Raw genomic sequence first — 27,104 nt, forward strand, 5'->3', positions numbered from 1 at the left:
TCGAACTCATATAACGGTCACCCGTTCTACCGTCCACAGCTTTACTTGATAAACAAAAGTAGGATAAGAATGAGCATCAAACTGAAATAACCCGCATACATGGGGTGTTCGAGGTGCACATACAATACAGACTGCCGACAGTTCAACAGGGCACGCGCAGCTCTTAAAGGGGCCACACCTTATTTCCACTCATTACAGCTTCCATCCTACTGAACAGGTACCGGTATAGAGGGCGGAAGGGATCAGGCCTCGAGTGCAGAGACGGCTCTGCGCGAGTGGTATTTATGACAGTAATGTTAAATACAAGTACTCCACAGCGACTCTAGGGGTCGCTGTTTGACAAAAACGGAAAGCTGCATAGTGTGCCTTTAAAAGTTAGGTGTGAAGTTTCTATGACACTACTGGCAGCTAACGGAAATACAAAAATAAAGTATATTTTGCAAACGCCCCCTTGACCTCCTCCAACTAAAATATCACAAATATAGCTCTTATGGCATGTCTGATGGAATGTCTCAATAGGTAAATGTAGCTACTTTCAAGAAAAGTCAAATGAAGCATTCAATGAAGCATCGATTGCAGTGTGTTGCATTGCAATGCCCTGTTCGCTTTGATGTGTTCATGAACCAGTTAATCTTTAAAGCAGGGCTCGAACTAGTTCAAGGAAAGAAAAACAAAAACAAATAAAATTTTACAGGAACATAAACAAAAATGAAAACAAAATCAAGTTTAAATGTTCTGAACGGAAACCGTGATTTGAAATTGCCATTAACCAGTTAATAACGTTATTTTATTGTTCTGCTTAAGATTTTAATTTGGTAGTCAACCAATCATAAACTCAAATAGTAAGACCTATGCAAATGTGACGTTGACACATCCAACGTGAGTGAAATGCCTGTGCTTTGCTGTCAAGTCATCCTATGTTATTTAGAAAGGCAATGTGCTGGCATTAGCAGTTGGATCGCAGGAGTTTATCTGAGTATATGTTAGCATGGCAGGTTATATCCAGCGTGGAAATTGCAGATTAGTGTTAAACTGATTTTTACGATTAAACACCTTGTTGTCAAAGTTAGTATTGTGGCTTTATGTGTGGTCAGACCCTATGGGTCAGACACGTGTCGTTATATTATTAGCATTTTTCCAAAATCAAGCTCAAATGGAGCTACAAGGTTTTTCACCAGCGAATGTCAGAGATTTGTGTTTTGTCCATGATTAGACAGCCACATGATCTGAGGCTGTAAATGTTTCTATCAACTTACAGGTTACAAAGGTTATTGTAGCTATGTGGGCGGTCCGTTTTTACTGTCGTTTAATATATTTGGCAAAAAGCTTGTTATAAAAGATGAAGTGTTACGCACAGGCTGTATTGGCTATAACTAGACAGCAAATACCAGACTAAGGCACTGTTCTCCACTCCTCAAATACATAAAACATTAGTCTTTACACACATCGTGTTTTGAATAAAGAAAACACTGCAAACAAGCAGAGACAGTCTCTAAAATACGTGCAGGACTTAATTCACGATTGAGGCGGGTGGAGCTACCGTATGAGGTTTTGCAGACAGTTTGAGGATCCGCTGGAGTTACGAGGTTTAGTCACAAGCTCTTAAGCCCTATTCGCACTGGATTAGTATTATCTGGGGACTTCGTGTGATTTAGAAATTACCCACCCACATCTGAATTTCGCTCATTCGCACGGGATAAGCGAAGCCTGTGATTTTACTTGAATTTACTGACTTATCTCCCGGATATGATGTCAATAGGCTATTGCTTGGAAATGTCTTGTCGTTATTATAGGTTTAGCTGTATGATATATCATAAACAGAAGAATGTTCCTTACTGCATGCTGCTATACATGTCATCCATCTCTATCTAATCATTCTTTTTGTTTTTGCTCTTCTGATGGTTTTCAGCTTTCTCTTTCTGCAAATTGTATAGTTGTATCGTATGGTGTATAGCGATATGACCCAGCACCCAAAATACTATCAAAACACTCCAACGCAGCCTACATTCTTTGCGAAAGATGGATAAAAAAGCGCACAGGAAACAAAAACCTTGAAAAAAGGATATACGCCCCCGCCAAATCACAGAGATGCCGATTCGCATGGGACTAATATTATCACAGGACCTCGGTGTTCGGCGAAATATGGTAGGTCATTTGTGGGGGAATTTTAACTTTACAAATTACAGACATGGCCGATTCGCATGGGATTAAGATCACAGACAACCTCCGCAATTATTATAAATGACTAGAGGTCACCAGGTAATACTTATCCCGTGCAAAATTTTAAATAAATAAATAACGTTATTAACCGTATTTCTTCTAATCAAACAGAAACGTTAAAATACTGATTCTGCTCGGAGTGAACTGATTGAATTCATACCCATTTTTTATCCCATAATCTTTTCCCGGCTGAATTTTATAATGTTACAAAAAAAACGTTTTAAAAAAAAAAGTCCCCCAAGCTTAATGAAAAAGTTAGCTAAAACAAAAACCATTAAAAACAAACAAACAAAAATGTTGTTACTTGAAATAAAATAAACATTAACTGAAATAAAAGGCAAGTGTCAGTTTTTGATGTGGTCTCGAGGATAGTGAAATTTAAACTAAAATTTTGGTATTGTAAAAACGTAGAAACTACAATAGAAACAAATAAAACGTACTCGGTTACTAACGTAACCTCGGTTCTCTCTAGAAGAGGGAACGAGTACTGCGTAAGATATCTTACGCTAGGGGAAAATCCTTTTCCGCGAGATATTGAAGCCAAAAATTATCCTTAATTTTGTAATAATGCAAAACGCGTTGCAGCAGCAATGCAGACATAGGCGAGACAGCTCGCGCGCCTATTGGCTGCTCTGCGGCAACTGCAGCAGCCTATCGAGCGAGGCCTGGCGTGACGTCAGACCCAATCAGGGCACTTCGCGCCCGCTGCGTCACGTCCCGCCGAAATGGGCGTGGTCTAGGCCTATAAATATCGCTCGCAGGCAGCTATTATCTGGTTTTTCATCATCGAAGCAACCAGAGCGTGTGCATGCACGGCAAGATACGCAGTACTCGTTCCCTCTTCTAGAGAGAACCGAGTACGTTCTCTTACGAGAGGTCTCTCGTACTGCGTAAGATATCTTACGCTAGGGGACCCAATGTAAAACGCCGTGCATGCTGAGATCTGACACCAAAGACCCAAGGGCGGAAGCCCGGGGTACATATAGTGCACAATCACTCAGGGAACTCACAGGGAGTCCGGGAAGAGGGAGGGGTGCAGCCTCACTCTTCCACATATAGCAGCGTCGATGGGACGCGAATTTCATCATACAGACAGGGCGGGGTACGGCCTGAACTGATGGGGAAATGTGGGTCTTACACAGTTTGCCCAGCTTTATACTGTCGAACATTGAGCTGTGCTCAGCAGACGCAGCATTCTGAGCTGATCGCATCAGGTCAGATAATACTGGTAAATTTAGACCGACAGCAGCCTGGCCTGCAGGGCGGGAACCTCTAGGTTATAAAACCTTATAAATGTAGACGGGGAGGCCCAGCCTGCCGCCATACAAATATCTTGCAAGGCAATCCCACTTGACCAGGCCCACGAAGAGGCCATGCCTCTCGTGGAGTGCGCTCTGACACCCAATGGGCACTGCATGCCCTTGGAGGCGTATGCCAGCGCTATAGCATCAACTATCCATCTGGATAGGCTCTGTTTCGACGCGGCTAGTCCCTTAGAACGTCCGCTAAACGAAACAAAAAGCTGCTCCGTCTGTCTGAAAACAGACGAGCGAGACACATAAGCTCGTAATGCCCTGACTGGGCAAAGGAGGCTCGCGTCTTTTTCCTCATCAGGGACCGGTAGGGCTGACAGGGAGATAACCTGCGCCCTAAACGGTGTGTTGAGGGATTTTGGAACATAACCGTGCTTAGGTTTGAGTATAACTTTTGAGTCATTGGGCCCAAACTCCATGCACGCCGCGCTCACAGAGAGCGCGTGCAGATCCCCTATGCGCTTCACTGAAGCGAGAGCCAGCAAAAACACCGTCTTGAAAGACAGGTGTTTCAAATCGATTGACTGTAAAGGCTCAAATGGCGCACCTTTCATGGCTTCCAGAACCATAGAAAGGTCCCATACGGGGACTGAGGGAGGTCTGGGAGGATTCAGTCTCTTAGCCCCTCTAAGGAAGCGGATGACTAAATCGTTCCTTCCTATTGACTGACCAAGCGTTGTTTCTGAGAACGCTGCTATAGCCGCCACATAAACCTTGAGCGTGGAGGGGGCCCTGCCCCCATCCAACAGCTCTTGTAGGAAGGAAAGCACCTCCGTCACACTACAGTTTGTGGGTGACACACCACGGGCTGTGCACCAGCCCGAAAACACAGACCATTTCGAAGAATAGAGTCGTCTTGTAGACGGAGCTCTAGCCTGCGTGATCGTGTTTAATACTCCTTTAGGGAGTCCAACATGTACCCGTTGATGGCCCAGACATGAAGGGACCATAGTTCCGGGTGAGGATGCCAGATCGAGCCGCGGGCCTGTTAGAGGAGATCTCTCCTCATTGGTACTGGCCACGGGGCAGTACTCGCTAACTGCATCACGACTGGGAACCAAGGTTGGTTTTTCCAGAACGGTGCTACCAGCAGTACTGAGCATCCTTCTTACCTGATCCGTTCTATCACCTGAGGCAGGAGAGAGACGGGGGGGAAAGCATAGAGCGGGCGGTGGGGCCACACATGGGCCAGCGCGCTCCTGCTCTTGGAGAAAAATTCTTGATAGTGAGCGTTTTCTTGAGACGCAAACAGGTCCACTTCCGCTCTGCCAAATTTCTTCCACAGCAGATGGACTGTCTGTGGGTGTAGAGACCACTCGCCTGCCGGAACATTGTTCCTGGACAGTCTGTCCGGTCCTATATTCAAGATCCCTGGCACGTGCGCTGCTCTGAGCGAGCGCAGGTTGCACTGAGCCCATACCAGGAGGCGTTCTGCCAGCCTGTACAGTTTCTCGGATCTGATGCCGCCCTGGCGATTTATGTAGGACACCACAGACATGTTGTCCGAACGGACCAAGACGTGGTGACCTTTTATTTGGGGACAAAAACGCGTCAGCGCGTTGTCTACTGCCAGCATTTCGAGGCAGTTTATGTGCAGGAGCTTCTCCCGTTCTGACCATTGGCCGAAGAACGGTCTGCCCTCGAGCAGCGCTCCCCATCCCGAGGTGGACGCGTCCGTGGACACCACTTTCACCCTCGAGGAAGTCCCCAGGCTTACACCTGATTGGTACCAGTCGTTCGCTTTCCAGGGTTTCAGAGCTGTGACGCATTTCTGATTGACCCTGAGGCGAAGCAAACCGGGTGCCCACGCTTCGCGTGGGACTCGCGCTTTCAGCCAAAACTGCAGCGGGCGCATGCGGAGCAGGCCCAGCTGGAGCACTGACGATGCTGAGGCCATGAGACCTAGCATCTTCTGAAATCTCTTGAGCGGGACAGACGCGCCGCAGCGAAAAGAGTTCGCTGTGCGTCGAATGTCTACCGCGCGCTGTTGTGATAGTCGCGCTATCATGGATAGTGAGTCCAGTTCTGTGCCCAGGAAAGATATTTTCTGACTGGGTGACAGGGAGCTCTTCGCCCAATTGACACTCAGACCCAAATCCTCGAGGTGATCGAGTAAAATGGTCGTGTGTTCTATGAGCACTGCGCGAGATTGCGCTAGAATCAGCCAATCGTCCAAATAGTTTAGCACTCGCACGCCTCTCATTCTGAGGGGTGCGAGCGCCGCATCCATGCACTTCGTAAATGTACGGGGTGCCAGGGACAAGCCGAACGGCAGGACTGTGTACTGATATGCCTGGCCCTCGAAGGCGAATCTCAAATATCGCCTGTGACGTGACGCTATCTGTATTTGAAAATACGCGTCTTTCAGATCTATTGACACAAACCAATCTCCTTGGCGAATCTGCACAAGGATTTGCCTGGTCGTGAGCATCCTGAACTGTCGCTTCACAAGCACTTTGTTCAGTTGCCTTAGATCTAGTATGGGTCTGAGACCCCCGTCTTTTTTCGGTACCAGGAAGTATCTGCTGTATAGCCCTCCTTCGCTCTGAACTTGAGAGAGAGGCTCTATGGCCCCTTTGCTCAATAGTTTCGTCACTTCGGCTCGAAGTAAATGTGCTACTTCTGTTTTTACCGTGGTCTCGACGCGCGCCACATAGCGGCGAGGGCGTCGGCGAAACTGCAGCGAATAGCCTCTTTCTATAATGTTCAGCACCCACTTCGAAACCCTGGGTAGCTTTGCCCATGCGTCTGCATGGATAGCTAGGGGTTGAATACGAAGCGCGCTCCGCTCGCTCAGCGGTGGAGAAGCTTCGGCGTGCTGTAACACAAGCATGGCGCTCGTGACATTTGAGGCATGGGGCGCGCTGATAACAGCGGGCAGATTGCCCGCGCTCGACTCCTCTGCGGTGGTCAACCGCGAGGGGGAGGGCTGGGCGGTTCCCGTGGGAACTGTCATGTCTATGTGTGGATGTGGGCGCGGGACAGCGGGCACATTTATCACACCGAAAACATCGTTCGCTTGAGTGAAGCGAGTGCACGTTGGTTTCGTTTTTACAGAAACCGTGAGACATGCATAACGTGGTGTTAGTGGGCACTGGGTAGTGGGCACATTCACCATGTTTGAAACGCAACCGATCTGAGTCGGTTTTATGTGCGCGAGCCCTGTGTGACAGGCTGTGCTTGTGTGTAGGGATGGGCACTGGGCAGTGGGCATTCTTACTACACATGAAACACCATCGGCCGTGGCCGGGACACCAGAAAATACACTCTTTTGGGGATTTATCTGGGTAGCCGTGAAAACGGCATTTGTGTGCAGGCAAGCGGGTGACAGAACCGACTTGTTGGCTGCAGAAAACACTGGAACAGTCACATTTGCTGGAACTGGACGAGCGAATAGCTTTGGTGTGAGTCCGGCCGCAGCGGGACTGGAACACCGTCGTTTTCCTAGCTGTGCTAGGACGACTTCGGGGCCTCGGGCTTCACCGTGATCCTAGGTCGCGAGCCACGTCCTGCGGGGCGGCGACCGGATGAGCGGGAGCGCGTTCTCGCGCTTCTGGCCTGGCGGCGCTGTGAAGAGGAGGCAGTGGACGGTGGCTGTGGCTGTGAGCTCTGAGCAGACGGTTTCGCACGGCCTGCTGCAGAGCTGGAGCGCTTCGGGAGGAAGTGCTTCATAGCCTGAGACGCTTTCTGTACCTCTGCGAATCTCTCCGCGAAGTCCTTGACGGAGGATCCAAAGAGGCCTGTGGCGGAAAGCGGGGCGTCGAGGAACGCGGTGCGTTCAGACTCGGCCATTTCCGAGAGCGTCAGCCAAAGATGTCTCTCAGACACGGTGAGAGAAGCCATAGTCCGTCCAATGGCTTGTGCTGCGGACTTAGTAGCACGGAGAGCGAGGTCCGTGGCACTCCTTAAGTCCGGCACGCAGATCGCGTCAGGTCCTTCCTCATCCAGCTTACGGAGGAGATCGGCCTGGAAGATCTGGAGCGTTGCCATGGTGTGCAACGCTGACGCAGCTTACCCGGCGGCGGAGAAAGCGCGGCGGAGCAGGCTTGACGTCGTGCGGCAAGCTTTAGAGGGTAGAGCCGGCTTAGCGCGCCGTCCAGCGGAGGGCGGGCATAAGTGGGCCGCTATCGCCTCTTCAACCGGCGGCAGCGAAAGGTATCCTTTGTTCTTGGCATCGTCAACGGCGGAGAATGCCAAAGAAACAGCAGGACGCACTCTAGCCGAATAGGGGGCGTTCCAGGACTTGGCGACTTCTTCGTGTAACTCAGGAAGAAAAGGCGCCGGTCTGGACGCAGGCGAAGCGCGCTCCCCAGGCAGGAAAAATCCATCCAGCCGGTTGTGAGCGGGCTGCTCAGGCGAAGACCACTCGAGGCCGAGGCTCGCCGCGGCCTGTGCGAGTACTCGCATGAGTTCCGTCTCAATGGAAGCTCTCTTGCCTGACGATGTGCGGGCAGGGGGTGCGGGGTCCTCAGAGCCCGCCCAATCCTCACTGCCTGACGCCAGGATAGAGCAGGAATCATCCTCTCCCAGCAGGGCTTCCTCATCCGCGATGTCAACGGAAGCGGCGGCAGACGGCGGCCGCTGTCCGTCAGGAAGCGAGACAGACGAAGCCGGGGAAGCAAGCGGGCGAACCGGCGAGCTTTGGTGGCTGAGGGAGGGTTCCGGGGCCCGCTGGGCACGGCGCTTTTTACAGCGCGACGCCGCTGTCTCGCCTATGTCTGCATTGCTGCTGCAACGCGTTTTGCATTATTACAAAATTAAGGATAATTTTTGGCTTCAATATCTCGCGGAAAAGGATTTTCCCCTAGCGTAAGATATCTTACGCAGTACGAGAGACCTCTCGTAAGAGAACTACCGGTACTCATATTGTGATATAATATTTTGGTCAATACCGACCACTCCTACAAAAGAGGAAAAACGTACTGTCCTACAGACTGGGGTGTCTAAAATGCATACATTTTTTTAACTGGCCTCTTCGAGTGTGAAAATGTTTTCTCATGTTTCTTCACCCTATTTGCTCAAAAACACTGATTCAATCAGAAGAGAAACACACTACTGTGCTGCTCAGGGATGCATTAAGGTAAAATCCTGCTTTGTTTTTTTGTTTGTTGCTATTTTCACTGGCCAAGCAAAAACCGACTGACAATGTCCATACAATTACTAAATAATTATTTTCATTGTTTTAAATGTTTCCTAAAATTGCTAAGTCCTACATTGTTATTGAATTTGTATTTGTGGTCCCAAACTGTTTTATTTAAATCATGATATCATAAACATCTAATGAGGATCAATGAGAATCAGATTTTTGGGTGACAACGTGGACATGTTCTTGAAAGGTTTCATGAGATTTATCCACATACATTTAAAGTTTGTAAGGTTGACGTACCTTGTACCAATTGCGATCATGCTCCGTTGAGTGACTGTAATATTGTAAGACTTTAGGGATGGTACTCTCATTGATACCCTGAAGGCTGAGCTGCCACTCCCCCAGCTTCAGAAAACACCTGAACAGAGGAGAAACACATGCACACTGCTTTAACTGGACGGAATTTGATGGCTATGTAGGCAAGGAGGCCAGACTGCCAGGAAACTTCCTCAGAGTTTAAAACACATCAACTGTTTTTAAGCAATTTATTTGTTCAGCCCTGAATTGACTTCTTGCACTGTGCTTTGAGATTTACTTCCGATTTAAAATAAAGTGACTCACTCGTTACCGATGTGGTGATGAAAATATGGAGCTTTTCAGATACAGAGGTAGTAGTTTTCAGAACATCTTCAGAAATCAATGGAAGAATACATTTTCAAAGTGATAATTCAGCCCAAGCTGATCTGAGAAAGCAATGAATGTCACTGCATTAAAGGAATAGTTCAGCCAAAAATGAAAATTATCCCATAATTTACTCACCCTCAAGTCATTCTAGGTGTATATGACTTTCTTCTTTCAACCGAACACAATTGGGGCCGGTTGCATAAACGGTTAAGACTAGTCTTACAACTTAAGCCTGGTTCACACGGCAGGATAATTAGGCCGATTTTAGCCCCGATTCACCCCTTCCGACAATCTTAAGGATGCTCCGATTATCGTGAAATAATCTGATCAGATATTCCTGCCGTGTGTGGTGTGTTAAGGCTGCTCTCGTCTGCTCGGAAGGACGTCGGGACCGCTCCGATCTCAAATCGGGGATATCCAACATGTTGGATTTATTTGGCCCGATTTCTTCTCGTGTGTGGTGTCCCCCGAGCACGCAGCCAGTGGACTGTGGAGTGTAGCCAATCAGAAAGCGAGGTGACGAGGCGGCGAGGAAACACTGGGAAATATAATCAAAACAGCCGGCGGCATCGCGCACCAGAAAGTCCGGTGGACGTCAGAGATCATCGCCTTTTCTTTTGATAACGTTTTTTTTCGGTTAAAAACAAACTACAAACTATTGCCACTGTATCCTCTTCGTCCGCCATGATTGTTTACTCTGAAGTCACGTTTGATCTCGAGGTATTTTGCGCGATTTCCCGTCTGATCTGGGAATGCTCGGGAGTCAAATCGGTTCGTGTGTGATGTGTTGATTTTGCCGTGTGGCTGCGCACCACACACTGTACGACCAAAACTGTTAGACCCGTGATTTTTTATCAGGATAATTGCATTAATGAGAAATTGAACAGGTGTTCCTAATAATCCTTTAGGTGAGTGTATTTGTTCTGTATGTGTGTATGAATGACTTCAACTGAATGTAAATTTCAAATTAATTTGAAGATATGATCTGCAGCTCAAAACTTTATTTATCTTAAGCATTTATCTTAAGGTCCTTTTCATATTTATTGTCAAATCCTGTAGAGAGCTATCCACCATCCATTTTAAAAATGTGGGCTGAAATCAACTACAAATGTACTTATGTTTCACACAGTAGTTAGAAGAATCAATAATTGAATATTATACCCAATTTTTTGTGACATTAGCTTAGCAACCATGCTACTAACTAAATAGAAATGCAGACATTAAAAACATACATTTCATTCAATAAAGAAAAGTATTGCAAAAATTATTGCAAAAAAATATTGAAAAAATGGACAATTTGTAATTGAGTGTGCAAATAGTTTTTGTGTTTACTAGAGTGAGCATCACATTGTTAGCTTAAATGTTAACATCAAACTTTTCTGTAAAGTTGCTGCTTAAAGGTGCACTGAGCAGGATTATCCCAAAAAATAAAGTATGGACTTTATTAGACAAAAACAATCCCTCTCAATCATTACTTACGATCCACTAGAATTGTGTGATGTTTGCTTTTACAGAGAGACTGTCCTCTGGCTGTATATTCTTTTTCATTCTTCTATTTCTATGCTCGGGATGTTTCTGAGCTGCAAACCAGTGTCGTCTGTGCCTGAAGCTTGGAAAGCTCAGCTGAGTTGTTGGGTCTCGATTTAAAAACAATTGGCTAATGTTGCTATATACTGTAAAATAAATAAAATATACAAAATTAATATATATATATATATATATATATATATATATATATATATATATATATACATTTTGTATATTTTATTTAAATATAATTATATAATTTAAATATATACTGTATATATATATATATATATATATATATATATATATGAAGAGTTCAGATGCAAAAGCCTCTAAGAGCCATCTGAAATTTTCTTCTAGAATGATCATTTTTATCAAGCTTGTATATTTAAGTTAAGTAATTTCACTTAAATGACAATTAATAGGTAATTTGCATTGCCATTTAAGTGAAATTATTGAACTTAAATATACGAGCTTGATAAAAATGATCATTCTAGAAGAAAATTTCAGATGGCTCTTAGAGGCTTTTGCATCTGAACTCTTCATATATATATATTTTTTTTTATATTGGGTAGAAAAACCAAAAGAATATGAATCATATTAGTTGGCTTAATACGTTTAACAAATAGATATTTCCTTCAGTTGTTTTCATGCTTAATTATGCCTGTTAATATGTATTGAATGAGTTTGTCACTTTCACTGTTCATTGCTCTATCGTATTTCATCTACAGCTCACATTTAGAGCTGCTCCAGTGCAGAGTGCTAGCCTGGCTAACGTCAGACCACATCTCATTGAGACGTGGTCTGGGAACCATATGTTCATTTTCTCGTATTTGAGGCGTGGTTTACGAATGCCCAGAGCCGTTTATTGGGCGCTACGAATGTCTATCAAATGCGCCTGTACGTAGCTCATAGCCAATCGTTTCAATTATACCAGATGACGTATGTAGAGCGGCAGAAATTCGACGAGGAAGACGACGAAATAAACTTGCGTTCTAAACTACTTAGAACACTATCTAAGGCTGCATCGAAAGGTAACTTCGCGTCTGATGCCATGTTGGATCCATAGATATAAACAAACTGCTTCGGTGTGTCGCATAAATGTCGTCATCATCTTGCTGCTCCCTCCCCGTTCTGTGATTGGATCCCTTTTTGAGGGGAAAATCTGGTCCATGGTGTCCAGGCTGCCTAGCAGCGTGAATAAAATCTCGTTGCGCTCAAGGCAGCATGGGGAAACCCAGGCTAGCAGTGCAGTAATCACATGAGATTTTTCTGTAATAATGTAGGGAACCACATGATACTGTATTCCTAATCCATATAACAGTTCATATTTTTAGGCTACATATACAATTTAGTTTTAATCTAATTGATCCGTGTGTGATGAGTGAACGATCAGCAACCAATCGCATGCAACACTTTGTCTCTCTCGCGCTCTCCGTCAAGCAATGTTAGTAACAGGTGCACCGTGCAAAATACATTGTAACATTGAAATGTATTGTTTAATTTCTTCTCTTCCAATTTTGTTTAAAGAATGTATTTTATACAATAATCTCAAAATCAAAATAGTTTAATTATAATTCAATTACAAGAATAGACTAAAATAAACAAATGATTTTTAAGTTTTGATTAAGTTATATTTGCTATTAAATACGTTTTGTATGTTTAAAAAAGGTTTAAGATATGGTTGTGAGTTGTACTTACCGTGCCATTAGTTTGTGCAGCTCCAGTTTGTGCTGCTGGTCATCGGCTGCGATGGCGTGTTGTGCTTGCTGTTGCATTCCCTGCACAAAGTGCTGCATATGCTGGAATGCATCAATCTGAGGGAGATGCAGATAGAACAAATGCCTGAATATATCATGCAAGTAAATCCCTGGAAAAACAGTGATGGATCATGCTCAAACCAGCAACTTGCTAGTTTCCAGCCATGAGCATTAACCACTATGCCTCAGCAGCTGATTTTCTAGAGACTTATCCACATACATGCATTGGCTGGCAATTGCATTATGTAGATACAGTATTTTACTTGAGTAATAAACATTCAATATAAAAATAGTTTAGCTCATTCAACAATAAACAACTAGTCAATTGTGTTTTTGCAATTCACAATTCAATATGTTTTAGTAATTTTGTGTATTTGTTTCTCATATCTTTACAGGAATATTTCAATGAGGCTGATGTGTATGCAAAGAATTTTTAACACAATGCTGCGCTGCATGCAGGAACTGGCTCTCTGGTTTGGTCTGGGATTTTCAGTGCCTGGCACTTGCATAGACTCTCACAGACATAACATAAACTGTATTATGGGACATTGACGTGACGTCATCATACTGTCTTTAAAAGCTAAGATTTTTCCTCTTAAAGGGGTGGTTCAGGATTTTCGACATCGGACCTCATTTTCAAGTGAGCCTGGTTGTTATTCATCAGTGGAGACAGTTTTCAAAAAAAATCATCCAGTCCTTACTTTTGGATAGTTCGCCGGTGCTAGGCTAGCGCGAGTCAACGGTGCACGTTAGCCTGCCATTAAAAACAGTTTTACCCTCTCCACAGTTCACCAAAAGCAAATAAATTATAACGCCAGACTATCGATGTAAATGTCTGTTGAGAGAATAATGTTAGAAATCAAACTACCCTTTCATCACATTGCATTAGTTATAATTTGTTCCCTGTATTTATAAGCAGTCTACAGCAGCGGCGGAGTTATATTTGGTTACCTAGGAAACCGAGAGAGCCAGTCCATAAAACAATCACGCAAGTGTATTTACCTGCCGATGATGATGAGACTTTTGCCTGAGATGCAAGAGTACTTTGATTTCTAACATTATTCTCTAAACAGACATTTACATCGATAGTCTGGCGCTATAATTTATTTGCTTTTGGTGTACTGTGGAGTGGGTAAAACTGTTTGTAATGGCAGGCTAACGTGCACCGTTGACTTGCGCTAGCCTAGCACCGGCGAACTATCCAAAAGTAAGGACTGGATGAATTTTTTTGAAATCTGTCTCCACTGATGAATAACAACTAGGCTCACTTGAAAATGAGGTCCGATGTCGAAAATCCTGAACCACCCCTTTAAATTTTCACCATTTGGCAGAACAGCCAAAAGCACACTTTTTTTTTTCAATCAACAAACTTGCCTATTCAAATTGTGTTGTAGTTCTTTAAACATTTCCTGAGGTGTAACATTCCTTGAAAATCTTGCTAATCAGAACCCCAACAAGAAGCAAGCATTTTCAAGCTTAAGTTAAGAAGAGGGAGAGCTTGCCTTGATCTCCTGCTATTACTTACATTTGTTTATGTGGAGATATTTAAGTTTAGTTACATTTATATAGGAGCCTAATTAGCAGACATAGTGTGTCAAAATATTGTAATTGCTTGAAATGTCCTTACAACATTGTCATGTGGTGTGGACTGAACTCCCATCTATTGATTCTAAACTGCATTATTCTTAAATTAAAATAAGTTAGTTAGGTCCTATTCTGATTAGCTAAGAAGCCTTTTCAAGCCATGCAATATTCTAGTTATCGTTTTTAGGTGAGAATGTAGTTGTTTAGACCTCAAATATGCGATTAATACTGTACATAAACATAATGGCTGTTTGAACTATTTGAAAGCTCATGTACCTGCCGAGAACGGTATTATCTTGGCCAGTCCTTCGGGAATTTGATATGGTAAACTATCTCTTATTTAGATTATACACATGAGATATCATTTGTTTTGGGTATATCAAACAATAGACGGGCATATCTTTGGTCTTATTAAAGCGTAACTCTTGCCAAAATGCAACCTAGGTTTTTTTTGTGAATCTAGCCGAGGCCAACTTTCATTTAAAAACATAATTAGGATGGAAATGCCACTTTTAAGATTGACCGTATTTTCGTTTTTGGTCAAATTGCCTTTTGAATGGGAGTGCTAGGGGCACTACTATGATAGCATCAAAATAGCTATTTTCAAAACACTAAGAAGGCTCGACACAACATGAAACTTTGCTCTAAGTATCACCAGGGGCTCTACACATGAACTCGAGCAATGAGAACATTGTTTGTGTACACAGAGTTTACTAAAAAGAAAGGTTTTGAACAACTCACTGTAGCTGTTGTTGTTTCCGGCCGCCGGCATTTTGTCAGTCAAAAATAGTCGATCTCCGAATGCGAATGAACTAACTCCATAGGAGGAAATGTCATGAAGTTGTAATTTCAATGAAAAGCATGATAACTTAGCCACTTAGCTCATGGCAATATTTATTCAAATAATAATAATAATAAACAATGGGGTTTCATTCAATATATCAGTCTAAATAATGGAATCTTAGTTGACGTAAATTCTCGCGTGAAAAAATGCAGGAGCCTTGCAGGAGACTTGCAAGAGACAGGCGTTCATCTTTCTTTTTTTTGCGTAAATCAAGATGGTTCGTTTTTGTGCCTGGGTGTGAGAAGATGAAAAGAAACATCCCAGAAACTTTTCACCGACTGCTGTTTCGGTGCACAAGGGATATACTAAATATGTGGCTGCTTGTTTTGCAAGTAGACATCAACCTCCGACCGAGACGCTAAGTCAGAAGGACTACAGAGTTTGTAGTGACCACTTTGACGATGGCGACTTCATGGTGCCTACAACAAAAGGAATACCAAATAAATCGTTTTTGAGGGAAAATGCTATTCAAACAGCTGTAGGCCTACAAGTTGCTACAGAAAGGGTGGATGTAATGCACTTTTGGTTATATTCTATCGAAATGTTAGTAACGACAGCTTCTAGAAATGGGATGGGGTATGTGTGCATCATTCAACTTTGTGTGTTTGATAGTCTTTGAATCACGAAGTCGTAACGTTTTTGCACGGATCTGTACATGGAGTGAAATTGTGCATGGCATTTGAAAAGTCTGCCTTTACTACTATAGCCCCTTTCACACAGCGCTTTGAATCCGGGAAATTGCCGGCAAATTGCCAGAGTGCCTTCTGTGTGAACGCAAACACGACCCGGGATTGATGCCGGGATCGATGCCGGGTTGGGGACCTAGTAACAGTCCCGGTACGCGCGCTGTGTGAACAAAAGCCTTAATAATGCCATGTCGTAGTGATGACGCTGAAGCCGGGATCGTTCGCCAGCTGTGAAACGGTACGTAATGCGCAAGTTTATGATCGAATCAGAGAAAAAAATGCACAAGCGTGGTGTCTCGAAAGAGAAATCGCAGCTCATAAGCAAACTTAAGACGCTGCTGAGACATTACAAGTCACATCAATGTCACGTGTCTTTACGGGATTTTTACGGGTTGTGTGTGAACGCACTCTCTGATTCCGGAAAATCACTGGGAGTGTGAATGAACCAAAATCAAACGAACCCGGGTCAAATCTCGGGTCACTTTATCCGTGTATTTTCTGGAATCTCTGTGTGAAAGGGGCTTATGTCAGTTAGTAAGTGGATAGGAGGGGGGGAGGGGGTCTTGTGAGTTGCACAGATAGCCTAACCTGGACGTGTTACAATAGGAGTCATGTTGAAATGGGTGGGGGATGGGGGATGGCTGTGCTTATTATTGCTCATGCTGAGCCCAACAATCTTGGACGGCTGACCAAGATTCCCATGATGCCAATTAAGGACAGTAGTAATGTAATTTTGATTACCCAAAGCTCAGCATGTTGTGAAATTAAGTGGCTAAGTTATCATGCTTTTCATTGAAATTACAACTTCATGACATTTCCTCCTATGGAGTTTAGTTAATTTGCATTTGGAGATCAACTATTTTTGACTGACAAAATGCAGGCGGCCGGAAACAACAACAGCTACAGTGAGTTGTTCAAAACCTTTCTTTTTAGTAAACTCTGTGTACACAAACAATGTTCTCAATGCTCGAGTTCATGTGTAGAGCCCCTGGTGATACTTAGAGCAAAGTTTCATGTTGTGTCGAGCCTTCTTAGTGTTTTAAAAATAGCGATTTTGATGCTATCATAGTAGTGTCCCAAACACTCCCATTCATCCTAATTATGCTTTTAAACGAAAGTTTGCCTCAGGCAGATTCACAAAAAGATCCTAGGTTGCTTTTCCAGAGGAGGACTTTTTGCACTTTATTTGTGGCCTCTGGACAATAAAATCCTGTGGGCTTTTTTGGCCTATATTCGTGTGCGGATCTTTTTTTTTCTTCTTACTTATTCCAGAGCAAATTGATTTGACTAAGGAAAAAAGTTAAGTTTCATAACTTGACAAAATTTATATTTTTAATTTGACGACAACTTTATATTTTAACTGACAACTGCATAGACTAGTGCTGTCATGGGAAATTCCCGTAATTGTTAAAAGGATACTATTAGACAAAGATATTCCTCAGCAGACATTCAAACAGATTTTTATTATACAAATATTTTTATTGATTTTTTGATTTCCTTTTTTGCAACAATCACTACCACACAGAAACACATACAACATTAATTCTAGAACTACATACTTATTCACATCCTAACACATAAACATACACACCCCTACAGCAAAGGGAAAAGGGTGTGGGTATACATAAAAAAAAAATAATAAAAAAATTAATATAATAATAGTAATGATTATACTATACTGGCCAATGTAGATTCAAAATAAGATAAAAAGGGCTGCCAGACCCCATAAAACTTTGCAGAGGAACCTCGGATAGTATATTTAAGATGCTCAAGTTTGAGACACAACATCACCTCTGTCACCCAGCGTTTGTAAGATGGTGGCATTGCCTTTTTCCAACTGAGAAGAACCAGGCGTCTAGCCAATAATGTGGAGAAAGCTATGAGCTCTATTTGATTGGCTGTTAGCTGCATTTCTTCTGGCACTATTCCAAAGATGGAAGTCAGATGATAAGGATCAAGATCTTTGTTGCATATAAATGAAAACGTTCTGAAAATGTTTGTCCAGAATTTTATTAATCTGGGGCATCCCCAGAACATGTGACTCAGGTCTGCTGGTTCCAGACTACATCTGGGGCATGTTGCACCTGACCCTGTATACATTTTAGCCAGCTTGCTCCTAGAAAGATGGAGCCTGTGAAGTACCTTAAATTGCAAAATGCATTTAATAATGCATTCGGTATAATGCATACCGAAGATGAAATCTGATATTTCTGTTCTCAGCTCCTCCTCCCACTGCCTCTTTAAACGATCAAGAGATGGGGAAGCGATTCTTTGGATGTTCTCATATATGATAGACACCATACCACTAAGAGAAGAGTCCATATTTAACAGCTCATCAATCCAGCCACCCTCTGGCTTGTTCAAAGAAGGAGAGAAATGTTTTTTGATGAAACTACGGACCTGTAGATACCTAAAGAAATTGGACTGAGGGATCGCAAAATCTCTTCTTAGTTGCTGGAATTAAATAAACACACCATCTTTAAAAAGGTCCTTAACACACTTGACTCCATTTCTAGACCAGCGCTGAAATGCTGAATCTATGAGAGATGGAGGAAACATAGGGTTCGACAAGATGGGGGCTGAGGGCAACGCTTGTTTACTGTTGAAGTGAAGTCTGAACTGCGACCATATTGAGTGATCCGCGAATAATTGGGTTATTCCTAGAATAGCGTTTGCTCAAGGGTATTGGAGCACAGAGCAGTGAGCATAATGATACTGGGTCACACGCATGCAAAACAGCTATAAAAGCTGTTCCATAAGTAACCAAACTGGAGCTTCCTCACTCAACATATCAGAGAGCCAAAATGTCAGTTTATGAAGGTTAGCTGCCCAGTAGTAATGCAAGAAATTCGGCATTGCCAATCCACAATCCTCCTTCTTCCTTTCCAGATATTCTTTTCTTATGCGGTGAATATTTTTATCCCAAATAAACGTAGAAATACAACTACTCAAATCCTTGAAAAATTATTTGGGAATGAAGACTGGCACTGTCTGAAATAAAAATAAAAACCTTGGTAAAATTGTCATTTTAATGGAATTGACCCTCCCAGCCAAAGATAAGGGTAGAGTTGACCACCGTACCAAGTCACGCTTGGCCTTATCAAATGCTGTTTTAAAATTACTGTTGAATAGATCCTTATACCTGCGAGTTACCTTCACACCTGAATAGAGAAATTTGTCAAGGCTTACTGAAAATGGAAAAGATTGGAATGACATTTGATGTGCTCTTTCATTAATGGGGAAAAGAAGACTCTTTGTTAAATTAATTTGATATCCTGAAACACTCCCAAAATTGGAAATAATTGTAAGAGCAATCGGTATAGAGGAATGTGGATTGGACAGAAAGAGGAGGAGATCGTCCGCATAAAGCAGAAGCTTGTGAACGTGTTTCTCTCAGTGAATTCCAGCCAAATTCCGCTGTATTCCTTAGCATAATTGCAAGGGGTTCAATAGCAACATCAAAAAGCAGAGGAGACAGATGGCACCCCTGCCTTGTCCCCCTAAAAAGCGGAAAGCATTTGGATATTATACTATTCGTTTGAATAAATGCTATACGTATATATATATATATATATATATATATATATATATATATATATATATATATTATATATATATATAAAAATAACAACAACACAGTAGCATGTTATTATTTAGATAGATATTTGCAGAGTTTAACCTGCAGAGTTTCACTTTCAAATAAATGTAAAGGGAACAACTGACACGGAGAAGAAAGAATGAAAACTCTTCACATGTGCTGAACATCTGAACACAAACAATGATCAAATACACATTGATGGGCGTTCTTCCGTCTGATCTCCAAAATATAATCAAATGTATATTTCTGCAGGCGCGTATAAACTGGTGAACTGGCATTCCTTTTCAAGATGAATGATGAAGCCTGCCACTGTGCAATATCCACAAATTAATGACGTTGGCGGGTGTTCATTTCATACTCTGTGAACAATGGTAGCTTATGTAATGTATAAATTAAGGTAAATGTCCAAAAAACTGTTAAATGTCTTACTTTGTAGTAGTAGTAGTATATCGTGTATTAATGTAATAATATGTTTGGTTGTAAAATGTATTACTTTTATGAAATAAAATCGAATGTAGCTATACCTGTGATATCATTCACAGATGTTCAACTAATAAAGATCTTCATCGCTGGAAAACAAAAGGATACATTTGCAGATTTGCTTTCAATTGATAGTAGCTCCACGGCCACTTCATCTAACGCTCTTGATATTCTTAAATATACTGTTAGAAACAGCTTCAGACGATTCAGTACGTGCAGGAAACTGAACAAATAATTCAAACTGATTTGCGGAAAAAATTGGACCCTTTGCCAACTTGTTGGATAAAGTCTTTGAACAGAATTGACGCAAAAGAGCGATTCGTTTATGAACGGGGAATCGCTCATGCCCCAGAAAAAAAGAGACATAATAAACTATGAATTTTTTGACATGCACTGCATTAAAATTAAGTAATGAGAGGAACGTCGCCGAACGCAACAAAGTAAAAGTCCAGTTTTTTCATTAGAAATGTACTCGAGTTAACCCCCTGAGGTCTACGGTATCGCCGGCGATACCAGCTCGCTTTTTTTTTATTAGTGTAAAAGAAACTCATAAATACTCTGTTGACTTTGATTTTCCATAGGAGTTTCATACATCAATCGATTCTGTTAAATGTGTATTATTTTTGTGTATACTCACAATAAAAACAAAGTGTTGTGCTTTTTGCCAAATAAAGAAAAATAAACACGAAGCGAGTTCTGCCTTCTCTCTGCCAGTGAAGTCCATTCTGAAACGCGTCCGAAAATGAACAATAACTGAGCGAATACTCAGTCAAACAGGCATACAGACACACAGGCATGAAGCTTGAATTCTCTTCTTTTAAATGAAGTAATTTATATAAAAAACAAATATTCTCATCTTGTGAAATCTGTATTAAAAGAGAGCGATTCCAGTCGACCTAATTATAGCTAATTCAGATGTAATGTGACTCCGCCCACGGAGAGCGCGCGCTATTCAAACGCAAATGGTTGAGGCAATCCTGTGAACGCCCCCATCAGCTCGAGAAAACACACAAGTTTATTTAGATCATTACTTGTTTACACCGTCTTGCAGCGCTGTGAGGAATAATAGGCTACTAATGGAAAATGTCCCTCAGAAGTGCGGGTATATCGAGGAGCGAGCTGAGGAATACTAGTAAGTTTTTTCCTTCTCACGTGAATTTCTTCACGTGGGTTTCTGTTTATGAATGAATAAACGGCAGAGATGCGCGCTGTTTACCACAGCTGGCAAAGACAGTTTAAATTTAAATCGCGTGTGTGAATGAATGATGATGTTTTAGCAAACTGTATTGCTATACTGAGATGAGTAAAAAATCGACTGAATGTTGAAATAAAATGTAGGCTATTTGTATAAGCAACGTATTAAACTGCAAATTAACAATATGCCCTAATATTTCATGAAAACAACGTTACAGTCAGACGAAATATGAAAGACAACATTTTGTTGACTAGATTTGGGTACAGTTTTTACTGTAGAATATACTGCCACATCAAATAAGCTTTTGTTTAGCAATTTCTATATATAAAATACTATTTTTGTCAAAAATAAAGTCATCAACTAAGATGTTAGCTGTTCCAATGTTGGCTATATTCAAACTAATGAATACATAGATAAAATGTAGGCCTATAATCTTTTTTTTTTTTACAAAGAAAGAGTACACTTGAAATATTGTTGAAATTGTAATTATTGTTGTAATTGTAACCGTTTTAATAAAATAGCAAAACATATTTACAAGATAGATGTAAGCAAAATCTTAAATGGTCAATATAAGTCTTCTTCTAAATATATCTTTTGTCCTTGCATTGTGGCTCAGTCAGTGTCACACCTGAATGAATGGCTAATTATGCAGAGTGGGTGTATTCTAAGGTGTAAACCACTCCTCGTTCACGCCCCCTCGCATATTGGCTTTCCAAGCAAAACCTGTTTTACATCAATTTAAATCAATGTATGGTTTTATGTGAACGATAAAGCAAGACTATTTTCACATAATTTTGAAGAAAAAACTCTAGGCGAGGACATCCATTAGTCAAAAGTCTTATTGCCACATATTTAGTATGTGTTTTGTGGCCTTATTTCAAAAACTTAAATTTTTAGTTTTTTCGATATCCACGCATAAACATTATTCTCTCAAAAATGAAAACATGTACATACATGTGGCTCACATATTATTGTAGTCCTGTTTGTGCTATATAGAGTGAATTTACACCTTTGCCATTAATATGTTTATAAGCAACTGAAAAAAGCACAAATGTCAGAGCATGTCAGAACACCCCCAGGGCCCAAAAAAACGCTCAGACTCCAGAGGGTTAAAGTAAAAGTACCCACATTTAAATCCACTCTTAAAAATTTAATTTTTCCAAAAAATAATACTCAAGTAAATGTAACAGAGTAAATGTTACTTCCCACCTCTGGAAAAAAGCTACATAGTAACAAAGTATTTGTTACTTTACACCACCGAATTGGGGGTAATGCATTACAAGAAACTTGAGTTATGTAATCAATTACTTTTTTCAAGTAACCAGTAAAGTAATGCATTACTTCTAAATTTACAACAAAATATACGAGTTACTATTTCAAATAATTAACGCAAGTTACTAGAAGTCAGGAGTAAATGTACAGAGGCATTGTGTACACTGTGTCAACATGATGGTCATTGTAGTTCTAGACTAAATGTGAGCATGCATTTACTCATCTCACTTGCACAAAACAGATTCATTATTCCTCAAAAGAAATAAAGACAGTGAAATGCTTTAATTATTGCAGGTTTACATAAATGTAAATGATCTATGTTAAATAACACAAGTATACTTTATGTTTTTAGTCTTATTTTATTAACCAATGTCTTTGCTGCAGACCTTTGATGATCCTATAAATCCAATTCAACCATATGAATAAGCAAAAATGATTTTAGATAAACATCACATTTGTGTTTATTTGTATTTTTTTTTATTGCTGAAGTAAGAGTCGAACTTCTCCTGCATCCTATTCTTCTGCAATCCAGAATGTTGCTTTAATCCAGAAAAATGGTTTAAGCTGCGCCCTGTACTGTACAGATGTGAACTTGCATTTCCTTCTGCCTGAGGTTTATTTATTTTACTTTTGGAATGAAAGGGACTTTACGTTTGGCAAAAATAGAACTTTCTTTTATTTTGTTATTAAAAAACAAACAAGCAAGCCCAGGCCAGAAAGTAACCATGCATTACTTTCCATAAAACGGGATTTTCCCAAATCACGGAAGTGACCTCGACGTCCGGGTTAGCCGAACTATCCCTTTAAACAAAAGGCAACAGCTCTTTACAGTGTAGTAGAGTAAAGAAACAAAAAGACTGGGAAGCTGAAAAGATGAATGTAAAGCCACACGATCTTTCCACTCATCTTGTTACATTCATCACAGCCAGTAGATTTGTTTTCTGTTAAAAAACAAGGATGTTTTTAAGAAACAACTGTACTTTTGTGAAGGTTTTGTGAGTCAGTCTTCCTCTCTTGATGGAATGCTTCCATTGATCTTATTTAAAATGCTATGTTAGGCACATGGAATGTTGTTGGCAAGGCAGGAATTTCCCAAAACTCACTACAGTCCTGTTCAATTAAGCAGTTTTCTTTTGACAAACTAAATGGAATTCATAAATTTCACATGATTTTGTCTTAACCTCTAACACATATCGCCTAACGTAATAGAAAATATCTATTTGACATCTTTTATAATAAAAAATCCCTGTATTCCACAAACTGCTAAATTGATCTACTTCATCTTATTTTATGAACATTGCATTAGTGTGTGTTGTTATGACATCCCAGTCTTTACAATGAATACAGGGCTTGAAATTTTACTTTTTACTTGGTAGCACCTCAACAGTGCGACCTTGTTACCATCAGTATATTATAGTACGTACATTATATATTATTATACTACGGGCTGTTGAATGCTTGATTCTGATTGGTTGACGGACGTTCTAAGGTGTGCAATTATTTTCAGGGAAACGCATGGCTAAAGTAGTTCCAGGCAAGTCTTGACCGCATTAAAGTTCCATATCACTTCGTCAAATGATTTCAGTTCTTTCAAACGTCTTTACAGCCTACAACAAAATAATCAAAACCCATAATGACTCTGACCAAGCAAATAAACATAGTAAAAAATAGGATAAAAACTACAAATTATTTCCACGTTTTTTACCACAAAATTCCGTGTTACTATGTATTATGCATTTATTAGTTAATACGGAAAAGCACATAATCTCTTTCTTTACCTCTCTCTGCCACTCAAACACACACACACACACATACAGTATGGACACACACGTGCGTCAACGCTGCTCTGACGATTTTATCAGTAAAATAGTTTAGCAACTTAAAAGCTACATGACGTTTCTCACTAGGGAGGTGCAGATTTAAGTAGTTTTGCTATTAGCTATTAGTTTTTCATTTTGATGATTCCCTAATTATTTTTATATATTGATGGTCCTTGACAGTATGAGGCTCGTGGCAGTATGAGCTCTAATTCTGATTAAATTGTTTGCAAAAAATGTAAATTGTAAACATTTATGTTATATAGATTTTTCACCAGGGAAAACGGCAATTAGCATTGTGTCATGACATACTTTTCCTGTGACACCAGAATCGGATTAGTGAATAGCATTTATGTCTCCTATGAGTAGTCTGTAGTCCCCATGAGCTAAGATTGCAGCACGCAAGTCATGTATTTCCAGGACAGAATTTGCTAGATAAGCAACTGCTTTTAAGATGAATGGGAATGCTAATAGATGGCTTCCTCCAGATATTGCACATTTATTATTGGAGATTTTTGCACATTCAAGCAGACAGAAGCTGTACTTGACTGTACATGACTGGAAATACTGCCCAGAGGGATTGATTCAAGTGTTTACCTTGCGAGCGCTCTTCCACATGTACTTCATATAAGCGTAGGTGACATGAGGGTGGGCGGTGGGCAGGGGATGGTCGAGCTGTTTGGAGGGATCCACACCGAGTAGGAGAACAAGCGTCTTATGGGCTAGTGCCTGAGGAACACAAGATTTGAAATTAAATCTCAGAAACTAACAGTTTATCAGGGTTTTAAAAATGTGTTATTGCCATTTGCCAAACTATGTTTTTGTTAATTTTAAGTTAATTTTATTTATGATGATATTTAAACTTTTATTTATGATGTTTCTAAAACAGATTTGTGTGGGAACTGCAGGGGTTTTTGCGAGTTGATGAAAAGCAAGTAGTTAATTAAATCATGATTTAAAAAAAAAATCAAATAAATATATAGGGCTGCCAAATTATGAATAAATAATTTAAAATAAAAACAATTCAAATAAATATTTACTAAAAAAGTTTTTTTTTTATTGTTTATTTATTTGTTTACCTGCATGTCATGTGACCATTAACTGACATCACACAGAACCGTGAACGGGCAAATGCTAAATTGTTGCTAAATTAACTTAAAATATCACGGGGGGTACTTCATGACAAAGGGGGTTCAGATGACGAATAAATAAATAAATAAATAAATGAAAAAGCAAAGTGTATGCTTATGTCTCTAAACTGGTGTAACGTTAAAAATAAGATGGCAAACATCCGCAAACTAAGTGAAGTGGAAGTTCAAGCCCCCTTGTAATTTTTGTTGCTGTGTGTTTCCCTTATGAAACCTTGCAAGGTCTATGTAGCAACCAACTGATTCACGTTGTGCCTAACAAAGCCCCTTTAGCTATTCTAAAATAACTGTAAACCATGGTTTATAGGGGCATATTACTGTAAATGTATATTTCCTTGTTGGCAAACTTTCACATCAAAGCTCAGGATAGTCAGTATTTATTTAAACATGAGACATGACAAACGTAGGCATACACATAGGTACAATACAAACATACATTTTGTGTACAGGTTTCATTTTAGCTCTAGGTTCTAAACACTGTGCCACATTTTGGAAGACATTTAAAACGTCCACAACTAAGTTTTTTCTTTTGTGAATTTGAGCTTTGAGCAATGATGTTTTATGTGTTACATAATGAGTTCAGTTCTAAGCGTGTGATTGGATGGTGACACTGTTGTTCTTACTAGTCTTCCACTTTTTCCACAGAGGCTAGCATACTTCAACCACGTCCTCATGTCCTCATGTGGACTAATGACCAGGGAGCGCACCATCAAGATCCTCTGCCAGTCCTCCACAATACGCTGGCACCCCTGAAAAATTTTTTTTTTAAAAATTTTTAGCACTTACATTTATAAACTACTCTGAAACTTGAATTGGTTAGTTTAGACTTTTGATTAAATGAAATTGGTAAAGAGCAGCTGACAGCTCTAAAAATGGTGTGTTTGCCTTCAAATTTAAGACAATTTGTTGACAGAGAGATGAAGCCTTTTTGTATGGGTTAGTGTTGAGGTTATAAAGTGGGCAGTCTTTGGCCAGAATAAGCTGCTTCTACAAATTACATTTAGGGTTTGGTAAAGCTGAAAGCTGAGATTAGAGCTGCACGATTCTGATAGAGATCGCGATTCTCCCACGACAGATAACTAAACAAAATAAATACATGTAATTTACTAGAGGTTCTGACAAAATGTTAATTGGTGCAGTCTATTTAAAAGTGTTTAAATGATTTGAATGAATAATTTATAAAAAAAAAAAAAAAAATTACTTCACTTGTTTTATTACTGGACGAATCAGCGATTTTGAATAAATCTCTTGAAAAAATGATTAAATTACAAATAATTCTTTTAAACTTTCAAACATGTGTAACAGTATGGATATTATTTTGGTTTCTCTGTCCAATATTTGTAAAAATTTTAAATGCAATGAAAACACAGGTATCGGTACTCAGTATCGGCAAGCACAAAAAATAAAAGAATCAATATCAGACTCGTTCTGGAAAAAGTGGTATCGGTGCATCCCTAGTTTGCATCATTGAATCATTTTCCTGTTATCACTGTAAAGCTGCATTGTTTGAAACAATCTGTATTGTGTAAAGCGCTATAAATAAAGGTGACTTGACTTGACAAGGATGGAGGGAATAACACTGCTGTTACCTGCAGCCTCTCCCACCACGTTTCCCTGATGATGTCCCTCCTTTCAGGAACCAGTTTATACTGGATCACCTCCTCTAACTCAGACAGCATCTGACATGACACCATGGCCTATAGGAGAGAGAGAGAGAGAGAGAGAGAGAGAGAGAGAGAGAGAGAGAGAGAGAGAGAGAGAGAGAGAGAGAGAGAGAGAGAGAGAGATAAGGAAAAAAATAAATAAATCATAGATTAGAAATTAAGTTCCATTATCTCACCTAATGTGAGATGGTGTGTGTGTTTTCATTAAGCTGAAATAATGTAATAG

General features: G+C 40.7%; 1 protein-coding gene across 1 annotated transcript in view; it reads right to left on the minus strand.

The window, feature by feature from the left end:
- mtor (mechanistic target of rapamycin kinase) overlaps window positions 1–27,104 on the minus strand; it is a 243,218-nt gene that overhangs the window by 100,926 nt on the left and 115,188 nt on the right. The window contains exons 34-38 of the mRNA XM_082187716.1: window positions 26,804–26,911; window positions 25,838–25,963; window positions 24,664–24,795; window positions 12,532–12,647; window positions 8,920–9,037 (exon numbers count right to left, since the gene is read on the minus strand). Of these exons, the coding sequence (XP_082043842.1) occupies window positions 8,920–9,037; window positions 12,532–12,647; window positions 24,664–24,795; window positions 25,838–25,963; window positions 26,804–26,911 (600 nt within the window). The remainder of the gene's footprint in view (window positions 1–8,919; window positions 9,038–12,531; window positions 12,648–24,663; window positions 24,796–25,837; window positions 25,964–26,803; window positions 26,912–27,104) is intronic.

This window comes from Leuciscus leuciscus (genome assembly GCF_965113295.1).
Source record: "Leuciscus leuciscus genome assembly, chromosome: 13".
NCBI classification, from domain to species: Eukaryota; Metazoa; Chordata; class Actinopteri; order Cypriniformes; family Leuciscidae; genus Leuciscus; species Leuciscus leuciscus.